The sequence below is a fragment of the Sceloporus occidentalis genome, unplaced genomic scaffold (assembly GCF_023333645.1).
Source record: "Sceloporus occidentalis isolate IW3139 unplaced genomic scaffold, rSceOcc1.0.p SCAF_14, whole genome shotgun sequence".
NCBI lineage: Eukaryota > Metazoa > Chordata > Lepidosauria > Squamata > Phrynosomatidae > Sceloporus > Sceloporus occidentalis.
Genome location: NW_028316994.1, coordinates 14,614,518 through 14,633,005, shown reverse-complemented (window position 1 = coordinate 14,633,005; position 18,488 = coordinate 14,614,518). Strand labels below are relative to the sequence as shown.

Genomic DNA, 18,488 nt, shown 5'->3' with positions numbered 1-18,488 from the left:
TGACTCAACCTTTATAGGGATCTTCACAAAATTTATTCTCAGGAATAAATTTACATTTTTTCTTCTTGCTGCAAGAAATGCATCAAAATTGTGTGGATTTTCTTCATCAGGATTTCCCAACACTCCAGAAATCCATTTTTGATCCCCCTTTTTAAAATAGTCTTTATATCTGTACTCAGATATTACCTCAGTGCATATCTGCTATCCACAATGGAGACTATGGTCTTCTCAATTGCATTCTTCAAACCACCCACACTTACTCCTGGTAGGATTGTACCTGGCTATGGGTCTCCTTATATCTTGGAAAATCTAGCAAGACCCATGAACTAAAATGTTTGTGCGGTTTCACTATTTGTGGAGCAGAACATTTCCCTTTTATGCTCATGAAGAAGTGGACACATTATGGTCCTTTGATGCGCTCCTGTCCTAGTTTAGTGGTATCTCTCTATAGAGGCTTCCCTGTTTGTATAATCTGTGTAATTTTTAATGCTGTAAATCAGTTCGATTGCCTGAGTGCAGATGGGGCAAGATATAAATAAATTTTATTATTATAATATTGTTATTACTACTATATTTCATTTAATCACATGCAATTCTCACTTTCAGTATGATCACAAAGTTCCTCCAGCATGTCCTCACCTTGGCATTTGCAGTAAATGAGATCAATGAAGACCCTAAACTCTTGCCCAATCTCACACTGGGATTCCACATCTGTGACAGCTACTATGATGCAAGGATGACCTATCGTACCACCTTGGAGCTGCTTTTCAAATCACGTAAATTTGTCCCCAACTACAAATGTAACAGTGATGAAGGCCTCATCCTAGCCATTGTTGGGGCATTTAGCACTGAAATCTCACTACGAATGTCAGACATATCAAGTCTTTACAAAATTCCACAGGTGAGGATTGCATATGAGGATGTGGGAACTGTCATAAATTGCACCGGTGGAGAGAGAAGACCAGTGCAAACTGACAACACCAATGTGAGTGGGATGGTGGATCTGATTTAGATTTTAATCTGAACTTGAAATAGTGGTGATTTATGGATAGGTCATTTAAAGCAGAGACTAAACTGCAGAGTGGATTCACTGTTCCACAGACATCAGAGGCAGCAGCCATTGCTGTGAACAAGACTGAAGGAGGGAAGGAAGAGAAAATATTATTAAATGTTTTAAAAAGCCTAGTGAAGAAGCGTTTTGGCTAAGCAGATAGAACAACAAACACTAGGTAAAATAATACAAAGGTTGAAGGGAAAGGGAGAGTGAGAAGGGAAAAAACAGCACCTTTAAAACTAACTGGATTTTATTTTTTGCTTTCATGGATATGAACCCATTTCTTTGGATGCAGTCAGTATCAGGTGGTATTAAGACTTCAGGATGAAGCTTATTTATACAGTTGCAAGAGTGGGATGGAATGTAGTAGGATCCAGAAGGATGCAAATCATGACCATTGCCCTAATTTTGCAAAGGCTGCAAAAGGTGATACAGGTCTTTCAGATCTTGACAGGGGTCAGTTAGTGTTGAGGTGTGAAAGTAATAAATCTGCTTACCAAAAATCAGTTTCCTGGGTTTCAAAATGCTCTCTGAGAAGATACCTTTTGTTACATTAGCAAAGACTCCTATAGTAATACATTTAGTGTGCCCTGAAGCCATTGTCTTTGCTCATACCTCTGTTAATGGATTGGAATAACTCTGTTAATGGACTGAAATATATCTAAACAATAAGAACTTCTTGATGGCAGGCACAGTGGTTAAATGCCTGTACTGCAGCCAGTTACTCACAAACCATAAGGTTGCAAGTTCAATACCAGCCAGGGGATCAAGCTTGACTCAGGTTTGCATCCTTTCAAGGAGGTTGCTAAAATGAGTCCCTAGAATGTTGGGGGCAATTTGTAAACTACTTAGGGAGTGCTTAAGTGCAATGATAAGCGGTATAGAAATGTACTTGCTAATTCTAGGAGCTATGTGACAGTGGAATATGCTGCCTTCAAATGTGGTGGAGTCTCCTTCTATGCAAGTTTTTAAATAGAGGCTGGATGGCCATTTGTGGAGAGTGTTCTGTGTACATCTGCATAGCAGGATTGGGATGGACTGGATGGCCCTTGGGGTCTCTCCAACTCTAGGATTCTATGACTATAAATTTGTAACTATAATCCAATTCAGTTATTTCTCTTTCTAGTCTTCCTTTGTAATGTCCTTGTTCAAGGACCACAACCTTTAAATCCCATACTGTATGTCCAGGAAGGTTGAAAAGTTTTGAAATTGATTTTGGGGTACAGCCTTTTTAAATGTCTGTTTTGTGTCCATTTACCTTTTGCATAGGGATTATCCTGCTTGTCCAGTGTAGCTTGTAGTGGGGCATTGCTGGCATGTATCACACTGGATGAAGAACATGATATATCCATGAAAGATCATGTAAAAATAAAAGCCAGTTACTCTTAAAGGTGCTCATTCATTCACTTTTCTCAGCTTTCCTTCCCTTCCTCCTTTTTCTTCTGCAAGAGACCAGCACAGATACTTCTTTGAGTGCTACTAAGCATAGTTAGGTACTATTATCAGATCTCATTTTAGTTAGGTTTAATTTTTGCAACAACATTTTTCTATGAAACGGGGTGGTTTTCAAAAGAAGCAAAGGTGATATGTTACATTTTAGAAATTCAGAGAAATGGTGTCCTGTGTTGGAGCATTCTTGACTCCCACAGGATTTTCTAGACTATATACCTCCCATCATTTCCATTCCTAACATCCTCTCTGGGGATAATGGATGTGCGAGTGCATTACATATCAAAAGCACTTCACTTGGAAAAGCTGGTATATTATATAGTGCATTTATATGGATTTTTTCCATTTAGCACTCACTGTGCTTGAATGTACTTAGGCAGTCCTTCTAAAGATCTCCCCAAAATAAATCCATGTTTTTTTCTAGCTCATGTATGGTTCATTTGATTTGGAGGAAAGCTTTACAGCTCATCTTCCTTCCCTTTACCGCATGGTCCCAAATGAAGCCCATCAAAACATGGGAATTATCTACTTGCTGAAATATTTCAGATGGACATGGGTTGGGCTATTTGCCGTGGATGATGATGGTGGAGAACATTTCTTGAAGGCCCTGGAGCCACAGCTTTCTCAAAATGGAATCTGTTCAGCCTTTGCTCTGAGAATCCCCAAACAAGCAATTCGGTTTAAACCTGCTGTATTCCATAACATACACTCTGATCTATATGAATGTTTTACAGATAAGAAAGTCAGTACATTTGTCTTCTATGGAGAAACCATGTCTGCCATACTGCTGACAATCTTGACAACACATATAGAGAAAAACTTTGGGAAAGTGTGGATCATGACGGCTCAAATGGATTTGACTTTACTGGGATTTCAGCCAAACTCAGACTGGCAACTTTTCAGTGGCAGCATTTTCTTCAGTGTTCATACAAATCAGCTCCAAGGATATAATACATTTCTACAGACCATAAACCCCTCTCAGATGCAAGGAAGTAGTTTTCTCAAGGAATTCTGGGAGCTGGTATTCAACTGCGTTTTTCCAGATAAAGGAAAGCCAGTAATGGATGATAAAATTTGCTCTGGGGAAGAGAGGCTGGAAAGTCTTCCTGGACGTCTTTTTGAAATGAACATGAGTGGCCACAGCTACAGTATCTATAATGCTGTTTATGCCATAGCACATGCTTTCCAAGCCATGGAATCTTTTAGATTAAAACACAGAGCAACAGTGGAGGGTAAAATTACTGAACTTCAAGACCTCAAGCCTTGGAAGGTAATGTGTCCACCTTTTTTGTGGGCATAAAAGTGAATACACATGAAGCTTTTATATGGCGTGTTTGTTATATTGGGTGGGCACTGTAGTTTTTAATGTATGTAATTTTAATTTTAAGTGGATGATGTGGTGGTTTAGTGGTTAGGATGCCACTGATGATTGGAAGATCTGATGATTGGAAGATCGGAAGGTTGGCAGTTCGAGGCCTGAGTGCTGCATGATGGGGTGAGCTCCTATCACTAGTCCCAGCTTCTGCCAACCTATCAGTTTGAAAGTATGCAAATGCAAGTAGAGAGATAGGTACCACTTTGGTGGGAAGGTAACAATGTTCGGTGCAGTCATGCTGACCACATGAGCATCAGAATAGTCCTTGGGCAACGCTGGCACTTTGGTTTAGAAATGGAGATAAGCACCGCCCTACAGTTGGTTATGACTAGACCTTTACCTTTACCTTTAGACATCCCCAAATACATGCGATAACCAAAGGACAGATTCCTTGGAGTCAGGAACAGAAGTCCCAAAGATGTTACTAAAAGCTAGTCAGTCCAAAGGAACAACTACATTTCTTCCTCCCACTATAACTATTTGCTCTTTTCCCCTTGTGAATAACTTAATGTCACTGATTCCAGGATTTTTCTGGAGGTATTAAGGATAATTCTGGATTCAATCTGCTGTTCTGACATAACTTTTCTTTTCTTCCCCACTTAGATGCATCCTTTTCTTCAAGGCATTTCATTTAACAATTCAGCAGGAGAAACTGTTTCTTTTAATGATAAGAGGGAAATAGTAACTGTGCTTGATATTATGAACATGATCGTGTTTCCAAACAAGTCCTTCTTTAGAATGAAAGTTGGAAAGATGGATCCCAGGACACTCGAAGTCATTATAAACAAGGATCTAATTGTGTGGCCCAACTATTTTAATCAAGTATGGCTCTTAGAGTGGCCCTCCATTTAAATGTTTCAAAAATGGGATAGAGGCTAAATGTTTTGTTTGTTCCTAATCACCTGTTATTGGTGATTAGTCTTTAGAATAAGCCAGGTCCTCTAATCATATATATACCAGTATGACACAGTATTAACTGTTTTGAGATATAAATGATCTGGGCTTTTGTTCCAAATGAGCCACATTAAGATGCCTAGGTATCTGGAGATCCTCTAGCATGACTCTATGGTCACCATCCACAGAAGGATATCCAGATGCCTAGAGGGAAACCTCTTTAGGCACCCATAGATCCTCCAGTGCAACTTTATGATCAACTTCCACTGAAAATATAGATTTCACTATTATCGTTGATTTTCACTACCCATGGTAAGTCTGGGAATGTATCCCCAGTGGATACTGGGGTCATACTATAATTAGAAGTTGTTTAGTATATTTCACAATCCTTGATAACGGCTTATTAGAATAAGGAAGTGGATAAAATGTCTTTGCTAATCACATTGATCCAATGGCTATTGATGCCACAATGTATTTTTGTCCATGGGATAAGGCACTGGCTTAAACAGTCTGTGCCATTCTCCATACGTTTCTCAGTCAAGCAAACAGATAAGGCTTGTAGCCAGATATGGAGATCAGTAATGCCTAGGAAGTCATTGGGAGATTTTTTGGCATTTTCCATGACTCTTTTGATTTCATTTAAAGGACTTCTAGAATAAACATAAATAAGTCAGTTCTCCCCTCTTCTCTTTGCTGATAGGTGCTGCCGATTTCATTGTGCAGTGATCCCTGCTATTCTGGTTATCAGAAGAAAAAGAAAGAAGGGGAGAAATTTTGCTGTTATGACTGCATTCCATGCCCAGAAGGGAAGGTTTCAGATGCAATGGGTATGTGACATTTGTACCACATTTTCCAGCATAATATAAATCAAAATATATGAAGTGGCAGATTATATGATTGTATGCAAATCAGTGGTAGGCAAGATGGTATTGTTCAGAGATTTTGGACTGCTACTGATATAATTTCTAATCATTGGGCATCATGACTAGGGAAGATTATAATAGTGCCAAGATAATTTACGTATGTGGTGACCTCTCCCCCTTCTCCTTCCTTTTTCAGATATGGATAATTGTAATGAATGTCCAGAAGATCAGTATCCAACAACGGACAAAGATGGATGCATCTCCAAAGTCATAACTTTTCTGTCTTATGAAGAGCCTTTAGGGATCGGTTTAGTTCTGATAGCTGTCCTCTTTTCCTCCCTGACAGCTATGATACTAGGGACTTTCATTAAGTACAGAGACACCCCCATAGTCAAAGCAAACAACCGACACATCACTTACACTCTCCTCACCTCCCTTTTGCTCTGCTTTCTTTGTTCTTTCCTCTTTCTTGGAAGACCTAAGAAAGTGACCTGTTTTCTCCGGCAATCAGCTTTTGGTGTTATTTTCTCTATGGCTGTTTCCTGTATCCTGGCTAAAACCATCACTGTGGTAGTTGCTTTCATGGCCACCAAACCAGGGTCAAGCATGAGAAAGTGGGTGGGGAGAAGAATGTCCAGTTCTGTTATCCTTCCTTGCTCCCTTCTTCAAGCCAGTATTTGTGCAGTATGGATGGGAACCTTCCCCCCATTCCCAGATTTGGATACATGGTCAGTGACTGCACAGATTGTGGCAGAATGCAATGAAGGGTCCACCATAATGTTTTATCTTGTCCTGGGCTACATGGGATTTCTTTCCATTAGCAGCTTCACTGTGGCTTTCCTAGCTAGGAAGTTGCCAGATGCTTTTAATGAAGCCAAATTCATCACCTTCAGTATGTTAGTGTTTTGCAGTGTTTGGTTGTCTTTTGTTCCAACCTATTTGAGCACCAAGGGGAAATATATGGTAGCTGTGGAGATTTTTTCTATCTTAGCCTCCGGTGCTGGGTTACTGGTTTTTATTTTTTTCCCCAAATGCTACATTATTGTACTGAGACCTCATCTGAACAACAAGGAGCAACTTATAAGGAGAAACAATTCTAGAATCTAACATGCTGACTCTACATATAATATGTAGATGCATTTGAGAGAGTAGAGCAAGGGACAAAACAAAATGACTAGAAATGCTGGCATCGGAGTGGAGTGGGTGTGTGATGATTGCATGCCACATGCCTTGACTCTGCCCAGATGCTGGCATCATGCTGCACACCTGACTGCATGGTGGGGGTGTCACGGTGCTCCTTATACATGCTGCACCAAAAAAAGTGCTTAAAAGCCACTGCCATGGCGGCAAGGGCTGCTTTTTGCCAGCTCTAGAAGGAGTGGCATTTTTCTATTCTTTTTAGAGACGGCAAAGCACTTGATCGGTTCCGGTGTGCAGTTGCTGCGGGCTTGATCTGGTGCTGAAAGGGGCGGTGGGAATCTGCTCCTTTTGGGCTACTGGAGCCCCTAAGTCTACAGAAGCTTGTATTATAGCTTGTTTCACACAGTTATTCTCAAAGATGCTGCACAATCCCTTTGCAGACGGATATTCCAGACTAACATGACTATTAATCCATTCTTTCTTCATATTTTGAACAAACGTAACCAATGTATAAAAATTTCATGGAAGTGAAAAAACAAATTAAATGTTTAATTGAAAAATGACCAATTATTCTTTACTAATGTATTTTCTTTTGTGTGCATGCTATGTGTCTTTGAGTCATTTCTGTCCTAAAGCAAACCTATCATGGGGTTTTCTTGATGGGATTTGTTTAGAGGAGGTTTGCCATTGCCTTCCCCCAGGCTGAGAATGTGTGGGTTTCATGACCAAGCAGGAACTGAACCTGAGTCTCCAGAGTCATATCTCAGTGCTCAAACTACTACACCAAAGTTTATTCCTTTACATCTTATAAATAATGGGGTAAATTGGCAGAAAAATTAGGTTCCCTACACAACCTGCTGCTTCATTAGTGATTAGTATGGCTATGTTGATATCAGCCTAAGTTGATTTTAGATACTTTAAAACCATATTTTGTGACTTTAACCTTCTTGAAGAAAAGAAAAGAACAGAAATGATGCAATTTTAAACAAGTGATAGCAACAACTAGTATCATGTCTGCTGGATCCATAGCATCTCTGTTGTCACTCCTTGATCATTTCCATAGTAATGTCACCATTCGTTTTTTCTATGAATCCAAGGAAGCATACAATAGGGACCAGTTTTCCAATATTAACCAGAGCCAGCTAGTATAAGCGGTGGAATGCAGTCACTCCTTTTGGTGTTGGATTGGGGCTATAGCAACTACATGCCATGGTCCAATCTCTGCTTTCCATGGTGCAAAAAGGAGCCGCAAAAAGTGGCTCCTTTTTGCATCCTGGAAAGGGTGCTATAGCTGCTGGTGTGTGGCTTTTCCGTGCTCCTTTGGTGCTGCATCATGTAGATGCAGCACCAGAGAAGTGCCATGATGCTGTGCACTGTGTGGTGCGATGTGTGGTGTCTTGCCGTCATGTGGATGCCACTCCCTGACTCCTCTCCCACCACAGTCTTTCTCACTGGTCTGTACAGCCCCTAAGTGACACAGGAAAATGCTTAGTAGAACATTCTTTTTAAGAGGGCCTGCACACATTACATAATTATAGCACTAGATTCCACTTTAATAACCATGAAAATATCTTTTGGAATCCTGGATTTTATAGTTTTGTGAAGTCGTGAAACTCTCTGGCTTAGGATTCTAAACACCCCCCTAACCTACAAATCCCAGGATTCCATAGGATGGTGTCATGACAATTAAAGTTCAACATACCACTATAACTGGGTAGTGTAAAAGGGCCCAAAGTCTACTGCATCTGCTCATTATTCTCCTTTCATGAGGCCACAACCTTCTTATATGATAGCTGTTATGGCAACTGCACTGATGTCATATGATGTAGAGATTGAATCGATAATGAGATTTGGGCCCTCTGAACAACCAGCCCATTGGGTGGCTGTGGAAGACACGCACAATGAATAATGTTTATATTAGAGTATGGGAATGGAACGGAACAAAAAAGAAATGCAAATTCTGAGAAGTGTAATGAGAATCAGACTGACAGATTTTCATATTCTGAGGTACAATGATTAATCTGAGGTGGTGAGTATTCAGGACACATGTCAGAAATGGAGTAAATTTTGGAATAATTTCCATGTATCAGTGATAGGTAAAAATGTATTCATCCCAATATGGTTGGACAGACATTTTCATCATTACTGACCATTGTCTGCACTGGAGAGGTTGATGGGAGATTTATTTATTTATGTGTTTCTTTTTCTGTTTAAATATTTATATCCCACCCTATATTGTTGCAAATCCAGGTGACATACAAGTTGAAAAAATGTTTATAGCCTCCTCAATGCCTCATTTACCATTTCTCTGTCTGCCAAACCTCTCTGAAAAGTGCATGCTTTTCAAAGACTCCTGGTGATGGGGAGAAAATTGATTAAATCAGTCATTCTTCCCTGTGCAAATGAATAATTTGACCCAATATGTCATTATCCTGAATCTAGCTCCCACACAAAGCAGTGTGAAAAACATGTTTATTATCAATGGTGTCCCTCGGAGACCAAAAATTTACAGACCAATTATCTGAATCACACTGTTCCAGATGGTACTAGAAAAAGGATCAGTAAGTATGTCAGCCACTGGTTATAATAAACCACATCATATATAACATTTGGAGCAGAGGCGAGAGGCAGCCAGGGCTCTATTATTTTGAACACTGACAGTCTTTGACGGTGACTTGAGTCATGGTTTTCTAACCATCTTTATGTTGTCAAGTAGGATACACTTCTCTTTATGAAGGATAACCGGCAGGATCGGCCCCAATCTGACATAGCTTGTTAAAAGTTGATTGACAACATGACAATGCAGAGGTTGTAGACGGGTGCAGAGGAATTGGCTTTGGACAGAAGCTTTGCCATCAGATGGTGCTGTTAGTGTTTTTGCTGCTGCTTCTGCCTCACATGATACATAAAGTAGATTCCTTGAAGTGCCCCTCAAGCGAAGCCCTTGCCGTTCCACATGAGTGGTACCAGCCAGGAGGTCTTCTCATTGCTGGGATTTCTTCTCTGGTCATTTACATTTTCTATCCACTTTCCTTCAAGGAGCCCCCTTCAAAAGAGCTGAGTTATGATACTCCAGTGTAAGAATCTTTCTTCCCATTTTTGTGTTGTATGAACTTTGAAATCTAAGATTTTGTTACATAGGAGGATGATTTCAAAGAATGCATGCATGACGTGTGCTCATATCAATAACATCCAGTCCAGAATTGCCTGGTCTGGCTCCTAAAGGCACACTCATTTTGGAAGTTGCAGGCTTTCATGGGTGGCATCCGTAGATTTTTGTGGGATTTTCAGGCTATGTGGCCATGTTCTAGAAGAGTTTATTCATCATGTTTCACCAGCGTCTATGGTTGGCATCTTCAGAGAATGCATTCTCTGATGATGCCAGCCACAGATGCTAGCAAAACATGAGGAATAAACTCTTCTAGAGCATGGCCATATAGCCCGAAAAACTCACAAAAATATATGCACACTCAATTTATATATATATATATATATATATATGAATGCATTATTTGATTTTTAAAAAAGTAGAATACTAAAAAAATGTTCAGGAAAACCAATAATATTTTCAAAATGTTAGAAATGAAGAAGTAATCAAAATGATTTCAACAACTCCTTGCTTTAGAAGAAGAGTTATCATAATATGGTTTGGAAGTATACATTCACCTAAAACTCCCATTAGGATGGATAGTACCAAAGCTGAAGAAAATCACAGGTTTACAAATGGATTTAAAAAGTCACATGTTTACATGGTTGTTTGGTTGTTTTGGGGGTGGGATGGAGGAGTAAGAAAAGCAAATTGTAAGGTCTTGGGTATATAAAGTCTATAATTAAGTTACCGAGAGAATTTCAGAAGCAATGTTGAAAAAGACATCTCTCAGACCTTATGGAATCACTTGCAGCCAGAAAATGAAGATAGTGTTAATTCATCTAAGATATAGGAGTAAGTCCCATGAATTCATGGGAGCTTTCTTCTGAGTAGGCATTAATAAAATCACATCATTATCTTATTTTCAGCTGCACTTCACAAATTCACAATAATGGCCTGGTATTCATTTGGCGAACATTATTGTTGTTGTCATCATTTTTCATACTCTATTCATGGCCACTTTTATGCTCTCCCTTGCTTCTTAGTTACTGCAAAATTTTCCTGCCACTTTCAAATCACGAGGAAAGCTTTTATGCATTTGTTTCAGAATTGAATAATTTATGATTTTATTCATTTATATCTTGTTTTCTCCCCAATAACGGGACTCTGATTTAGATTGCCTTACTACAAACCAGTGTTAGACAAATGATTGCCTGCCATGTAGCATTTACTTCTGAATGAACATGTCACTCTGTTGGCAGTTTGGTGACAAAATTCTACCAGCACATCCTTGCCTTGGCATTTGCCATAAATGAGATTAATGAGAATCCTTGCTTCTTGCCCAATGTCACCCTCGGGTTCCACATCTCTGACAGCTACTATGATGCAAAGAGGACCTATCGTACCACTCTGCACCTGCTCTTTAAATTGCACCAGTTTGTCCCAAACTATCAGTGTGGCACCCAGAAAGACCTAAGAGCTGTTATTGGAGGACTTGGCTCTGATATTTCTTTTCATATCGCAGAACTCTTAGACCTCTACAAGATACCACAGGTAAGATTTGTGTACGGGAGTATGGGGATGTTTATTCATTGAATTAATTAAACTATCTGTATCCTGATCTTTAGCTAAACCAGGCTCCAGGGGCATTTATAAAAAATAATTAGTTCCCTGCCCTCAGCTTTATAATCTAAATAAAGCATAACATACAAAGAAATGGGAATAAGTAGGGAAATAGATTAAGTCCAGCAGATGTCAGCTGCTCTTTCCTCCTCTCATTTAAAGGCTAGAGCAATGGCAGTTGGAACATGGAGATAGGGGCTCTCCCCAGCTACTGGGGGATCATCTGCATCGACTAGGATACTTTGGGCTGCTCCCAGAATGTTCTGGTCCCAGAGCTGCCCTGGATTCTGCCCTGAGTCCCAGTTCTGGGAAAAGAGCAGGACTACTGCTACTACTACCACTGCTACTAGCAATAATATAATAATTTCTCCCATTACCTCTGCAATCCATAGCACATATCACTTCTGTGCTGCCTAGTATTGCTGCCATTGGAATGGATAGCTCTCTCTGAGGTCTGAAATGAGACACTTAGCACTGATCACATGGCTGGGTGCCTCATTGTAACTTCAGAAGGAGCAACTTATGGTGGTGGCACCAAGCGACATGTGTGTAGACAACTACGGAATGGTCTGGGTTTTCCTGCAAAATCTGAGCAAAAGGTAAGTTTTAAAAAAAATTAAGGGAAGGGTAGGGTGGATTCAGTGTGGAACTAGTGTTAGATCGTGAAGACAGTCTGCATTTGAATCAGGGATTTGGCCCTGCATTGTAAAGACAGGTCATCAAGAGGATGGGGTGGGGTGGGGTGTAAATTGCTTCATTTGGCCTATGTAAACAAGCCCTGGGACTTCTTTTCTTATCCATGGAAGGAAAGATGTGTATTTAACTGGAAAATAATGTCTTGGCTAATGCTTAAAGGCAAATAAAGACTTGCATTATGAAGTGGACGGGAAGGAGATAAAAAGGAATGGGTAACATTAATAACTGAAAATAGGTTTATGTCCATGCACTAGTTTCAAGAATCTGTGTTATATTTTCACACACTTAGATCATTCTGACAGAAGACAAACTGAATTTCAGGTGTTCTGTACTTGCATATTTGAACCCTGATGAGTATTCATTGGACAAAAAAGCACCCATATTCTGACACACCAGACATTCCATCCAGCTACTCTCAAAACTAACAACATTTTCTTCCAGCTCACTTATGGTTCATTTGCTCCAGAAGAGAAATGGATTATACAGCCCCCTTCTTTATATCGCATGGTTCCAAATGAAGCTCATCAATACACAAGTATCATTCAATTACTTAAGTATTTTGGATGGATATGGATTGGGTTCTTTACTGTTGATGATGACAGTGGAGAACATTTCTTGAAGATCTTAGAGCCACTGCTTTACAAAAATGAAATCTGTTCAGCTTTCATTGCAAGAATCCCCAAACAAACCCATCTGATGAAATTGAATGAAATTAATGATAAGGTTTGGAGTATTTATCAACCTTTCACTGACACCAAAACTAATGCATTTGTTGTTTATGGAGAAACATTGTCCATTATATGGTTGAGTTATTTCATGCATCTAGGAGCTCCTGGCTTTAACAAAATCACATTTTTTGAAAGAGTGTGGATTATGACTGCCCAGATTGATTTTGCATTAACACGCCTTCAAATGGGTTCAGATCTGCAAGTCTTCCAAGGGGCCATTGCCTTTACAATTCATTCCTATGATCTTCCTGAGTTTAAGAAATTTCTTCAGACTGTAAAGCCCTGCAGGATAGAAAGAGATGGATTTCTCAAGGACTTCTGGGAGCAAACCTTTGACTGTTTGTTTCAATGTTCAGTGTTACTAATGGATGTCCATGAGATATGTACTGGATCAAAGAGACTGGAGAGTCTTCCTGAACATCTTTTTGAAATGCGCATGACTGGCCACAGCTACAGTATCTATAATGCTGTCTATGTCGTGGCACATGCAATTGATGCCATGAGCAAACATAGAGCCAAATTCAGATCAATGGCAGGGGTCAGAACAGTCATACCTCATGATCTCCAGCCTTGGCAGGTAATAATTGTATTTAGAAAGGAGCTCTCTTTCTTGGGTTACACCATTTTGGTCACAAATATCAGGAGAAAACTATTAGTAGAATACAAGATATTTGAAAGACCCCCTCCTCCCATAGGAGCCTGTTAGAAATTTAAGATCTTCAATGGAGGCCCATGTTGTGTGGCCCAACATATTATGAAGTTAGGTTGGTGGGTAGATGTAACAGGGTTTTCTCTGCAGCAACACCTCAACTTTAGAACTCTCTGCCCAAGGAAGTTGGGCTGGCTCCATCTCTTTTAAGCTTCTGGCAGGCAGCTCAAACAGTGCTGTTTCACATGGACTTTGATGTTTCAATTTGCTCTGTTTGAACTGCTTTAAAATTGTCTTTTAGGATTGCTGTTAAATTGTTTTAAACATTTTAAAATAATAGTTTAATGTGTTTTTAAAATGTTTTTATTGTTGTGTTGTTTGAATTGTGTTCATCACCTCTGAGCATTCCTTGACTAAGAAAATTAATGAAATTCATGGAGTCATCATAATTTGACAGGCGAGTTGAAGGCACACACATACACACACTTGTATACACATGTGAGCCCCTGGGAGCTGGTAGCCATATCATAAAATCATAAAATAAAGAAATATCATAAAATAAAGACATAAATAAACAAATGTGAAAAAGCAATTGTCCTTCTGTATTTAAAGCCCAGAAAAGATAAGCTGCAATTTTTAAAAGCAACCTCTCATGGCAAAATAACTAGTTTTACTGATTAGCGATGTGTGTGTATGTAACTGTATCAGAAAAAGAAGATGATTTTACAGCATGAAGAGTGCAGCACATTCTTATCCCACTATGTTCTTTTCTCTCTTTCAATAAGCTCCATCAATTTCTTCAGGGCATTTCATTCAACAATTCTGTTGGAGAAACCATGTCATTTAATGAACATAAAGAACTAGACGGTGGGTTTGACATTATGAATATGGTCATATTTCCAAACTCGTCCTTCTGGAGAGTAAAAGTTGGAAGGGTAGATCCCAAAGCTCCTAAAGGAAAAGAACTCACCATTCATGAGAATATGATCACATGGCCAAGAAGGTATAACCAGGTACGGATCATGAAATGTTTTTGGGGAGTCCCTCCTTCCTCCAAATAGGTGATTCCATCAGGTTTGTTTTTCTCTCCACCCCTAATTTCTATATAATCCAACTCCATCATGACTTTCCAATCTAAGCAATAAAGCTGGTGTCTCCTATTATATGCCAGTACAACAGAAAGGTGTGAAATAATTATACCTACAACATTTGAAAATGTCATATAATTTTTCCAAGTAAAATACCTGAACAACTCAATGTTGATATTATTATTATTATTATTAAGCTTTATTTGTATAGCGCTGTAAATTTTCAATGTTTTCCATAACTTTATTGAACTTTGATCGGACTGAGGGAGCCTGATGAAATTTCTTCAAGAGAAATCCAACAAACCATCACATTTTCTGTTCTTCAAATGAATAGAGTTTGCACTGATTCCTAGGTCTTTCTCCCCAGGGAAGAAAAAGGCATACTCCTGGCAAAGTTGTGCAATTGCGCTGAAGATTTTCAGATGACATTGTGCTTATCCAGGACTCAATCCATGAAGATCCAGGAATACTCCAACAACAAATCATTCCTGCGACGTCCCCATGAATGGGTTGTTGCTGGAGCATTCCTGGATCTTCATTGGTTAAGTCCTGGGTAAGTGAGATGCTTCTAAAGACTTTGCCAGGAGAATGCCTTTTATACCTGGCTTTTTCCTCTCATCTGGTAATCTCCATAGTGTAAAATTATTTCCCACAACAGAGTGTAAAATTAGCATCTGCCATACTCTTGAAAGAGCCAGGGTGCTGTAGTGGTTTGAGCATTGGATTATTAAGGTTATTGCATGGCTCTCCGTGGCACGGGAATGGAACGGAACAAAAGGGTACGGAATGGGAGGAGAATGTGTCTTACTGCATGGGAGAATGCCGCTGATGCCGCCGGAAGTCCCCAATCCGTTTTCCATCCATCCCACAGCATCCGATTTTCAAGAATGATTCTGAACAGTTCTTGAAAATCGACTGCTGTGAAACGGATGGGGAACGGATTGGGGACTTCCGGCAGCATTGACAGTGTTCTCCCATGCGGTAAGACACATCTCCTCGTTCCATACCCTTCTGTTCTGTTTCGTTCCATTCCATTCCTGTGCCACGGAGAGCTGTGCAATAAGCTTATATGATTCTGGAGACCAGGGTTTGATTCTCCACTTGTCTATGGAAACCCATGGGGTAACCTTGGGTGAGTCACATGCTCTCAGCACAAGAAAACCTTGTCATAGGTACACCTTAGGGTCAGTATAACTCAAAAATAACTTGACGGCATACCACAACAACAACATTCTGGAAAGTACCAACAGTCCATTTTATTTATGTATATTTGGGAGCCAATTTATTTCTTTGTACATCAGATTATGACCAGCAAAATATTTCTCATTTTTTCTTTTGTAAATTCCTCTCCCCTTTGCTACCCCTTTATGTGTGTTAGGCCATCCCTCTTTCATTATGCAATGACCCCTGCCACCCTGGTTATCAGAAGAAAAAGAGAGAAGGTTATACATTTTGCTGCTATGAATGTGCTCCATGTCCAGAAGGAAAGATTTCAAACCAGAAGGGTATGTGATAAGTCAACATTTCCTGCATTTGATATACAATTGGCGTATCATGTAATGAATGCTAACATATTAAGAGGGAGCCAGTGTGGTGGAGTGTTTTGAGGATTGGACTACAATACAGGAGGCCGGGGTTCAAATCCCCTCTTGAGTAGGGGAACCTATTGGGTGACTTTGCGCAAGTCAGAATCTTTCAACCTCAGAAGAAGGTAAAGGCAAACCTCCTCAACAAATTCTGACAAGAAACCCCCATGAGTTTTTTCCATAAGTTGAAAATGATTAAAAGGCACAGGTGTCATGTTTTATATCCAGTGCCAGTTTGTGCATTAATTTTGTCATTTACTATGTTGCAATATCTGCAACTCCTAAAGAAAAGCTATAATGAGAACGGGAAGTAATTAATTTCATCCTGAGAATGTTTTTAAGAATAACACTAACAATAAAAATAAAAATAATGCCATCAGATAGAAATCAGTAAGAATGCTGACTTCCGTGTGAATTCTATATCAAAAAATGGTGTGAACATTGAGAAATAATTTATTTTTATTTTATATTAATTTTTAAAACTTCTTTTCAGATACAGTTGATTGTGTTGCATGCCCAGAAAATCAATATCCAAGCAGCGATCATGATGAGTGCATTCCCAAGAAGATAAGTTATCTGTCTTATGGAGATCCTTTAGGGATTAGTTTAGCCTCAATTGCTCTTTCTTTTTCTGCAATGACAGCTTTGGTATTAGGAATTTTTATCAAGCACAGAGAGACACCCATAGTCAAAGCCAACAACCGGGACATCACTTACACACTCCTCATCTCTCTGTTGATTTGCTTCCTTTGCTCTTTCCTCTTCCTTGGAAAACCTAGGAAAGTAACCTGCTTTCTTCAGCAATCTGTGTTTGGCATAATTTTTTCAGTGGCGGTTGCCTGTGTGTTGGCCAAAACAATCACTGTAGTTGTTGCTTTCATGGCCACAAAACCAGGGTCTGGTATGAGGAAGTGGTTGGGGAAAAGACTGGCCAGTTCCATCATTCTCTGCTGTTCATTAATTCAAGCAAGCATTTGCATGGTGTGGTTGGGGACCTCTCCTCCATTTCCAGCTTTGGACATGCAGTCACAAAGCCAAGAGATCACAGTAGAATGCAAGGAAGGGTCTGCTATCATGTTTTATCTGGTCCTGGGCTACATGGGACTCCTCTCCATCATCAGCTTCACAATGGCTTTTCTTGCCAGGAAACTGCCAAATGCCTTCAATGAAGCCAAATTTATCACCTTCAGCATGCTGATGTTCTGCAGTGTTTGGCTGACCTTTGTCCCAACCTATTTGAGTGTAAAGGGAAAATACATGGTAGCTGTGGAGATTTTCTCTATCTTAGCCTCCGGTGCTGGGTTACTGGCTTGTATCTTTACTCCCAAATGTTATATTATTCTTCTGAGACCGGAGCTGAACAACAAGGAACAACTAACTAGGAGGAAATGTGAAGCACTCTATTGAACACATGTGATTTACTTTTTAGTAACTATATATTTTCAACACTGTAAACCCTAAGGTATTTTTCTTTTGTTGTGTAGGCAATGGAAACAGAGGGCTTACTCAAGCTGACTTCAGTTGTCATATATATCTGTACAGTTAATCTTACTTGATGTTTATGTCAATATGTCAATGTTGTGACCAATTCATATGACTGTGAAGTAGAAAATAAAACATTGCATGTGAAATTATTATTCTGTTTTCTTGGGAGATCTAGGAAACTATCTTGCTTTCTCTGGCAATCAGCTTTGGGAGTTATCTTCCCTATGGCTGTTTCTTGCATACTGGCCAAAACCATCACTATGGGCATTGCTTCCATGGCCACCAAACCAGGCTCAAGCATGAGGAAATGGGTGGGGAGTATCCTGGAGTATTCTAGTCCCATAACTGCACTGATGTTTCGCTTTTAAATGGGATCCTCTGTTGTGATACTGTCCGGCTGTTTGCACATGTGTCCCACTGTCCCACCAGATGCAGCTGCCACCACAGTGAATTGCTTGCTCAGGTCAGAACAAGGCACCCAGAGGTGATCCCATGGCTGCGTGCCTTGTTCTGGTCTCAGAATGAGTAAAGTGCCAAGACAGTTGTTGCACCAGGCAGCACAGTGGGATGCATTGTAAACAGCCACATGGTCTCTCAATGGCAGGATCGGGATCTTCTGGGAGGATCCAGAGCAAAAGGCGAGCTATTTTATTCCATTATAAGGGGGAGGGGGAGTACATCCTGAGCTGAACTGGCTGGACGTCTGTAGTTTGTAGTTTGGGCTGTGTGTCATCCATACTCCACACCAAGAGGACAGTGGGGTGATATTT

The 18,488-nt window shown here is 39.9% G+C and overlaps 2 protein-coding genes across 2 annotated transcripts; both read left to right on the top strand.

Annotated features, from left to right (window-relative positions):
• Positions 1-607: 607 nt before the first annotated feature.
• LOC149304179 (vomeronasal type-2 receptor 26-like) lies at positions 608-6,742 on the top strand. Its single transcript, XM_089480585.1, has 5 exons — positions 608-901; positions 2,928-3,773; positions 4,482-4,700; positions 5,473-5,599; positions 5,832-6,742. Exons 1-5 carry the CDS (start codon positions 608-610, stop codon positions 6,740-6,742), a joined length of 2,397 nt encoding a protein of 798 aa, XP_089336711.1.
• A 2,931-nt stretch (positions 6,743-9,673) lies between these two features.
• LOC149304178 (vomeronasal type-2 receptor 26-like) lies at positions 9,674-17,640 on the top strand. The gene is made up of 5 exons (XM_089479712.1): positions 9,674-9,852; positions 11,126-11,417; positions 14,345-14,572; positions 16,026-16,152; positions 16,727-17,640. The coding sequence occupies exons 1-5, from the start codon at positions 9,674-9,676 to the stop codon at positions 17,638-17,640; spliced, it is 1,740 nt and encodes a 579-aa protein (XP_089335838.1).
• Positions 17,641-18,488: the final 848 nt, after the last annotated feature.

Coding starts and splice junctions, on each gene's coding strand:
- LOC149304179 (XM_089480585.1), top strand. CDS start 608: ATGATCACAAAGTTCCTCCAGCATGTCCTCACCTTGGCATTTGCAGTA. Junction 902..2,927: donor GTCTTTACAAAATTCCACAG/GTGAGGATTGCA, acceptor GTTTTTTTCTAG/CTCATGTATGGTTCATTTGA. Junction 4,701..5,472: donor GGCCCAACTATTTTAATCAA/GTATGGCTCTTA, acceptor CTTTGCTGATAG/GTGCTGCCGATTTCATTGTG.
- LOC149304178 (XM_089479712.1), top strand. CDS start 9,674: ATGATACATAAAGTAGATTCCTTGAAGTGCCCCTCAAGCGAAGCCCTT. Junction 14,573..16,025: donor GGCCAAGAAGGTATAACCAG/GTACGGATCATG, acceptor TATGTGTGTTAG/GCCATCCCTCTTTCATTATG. Junction 16,153..16,726: donor AAAGATTTCAAACCAGAAGG/GTATGTGATAAG, acceptor ACTTCTTTTCAG/ATACAGTTGATTGTGTTGCA.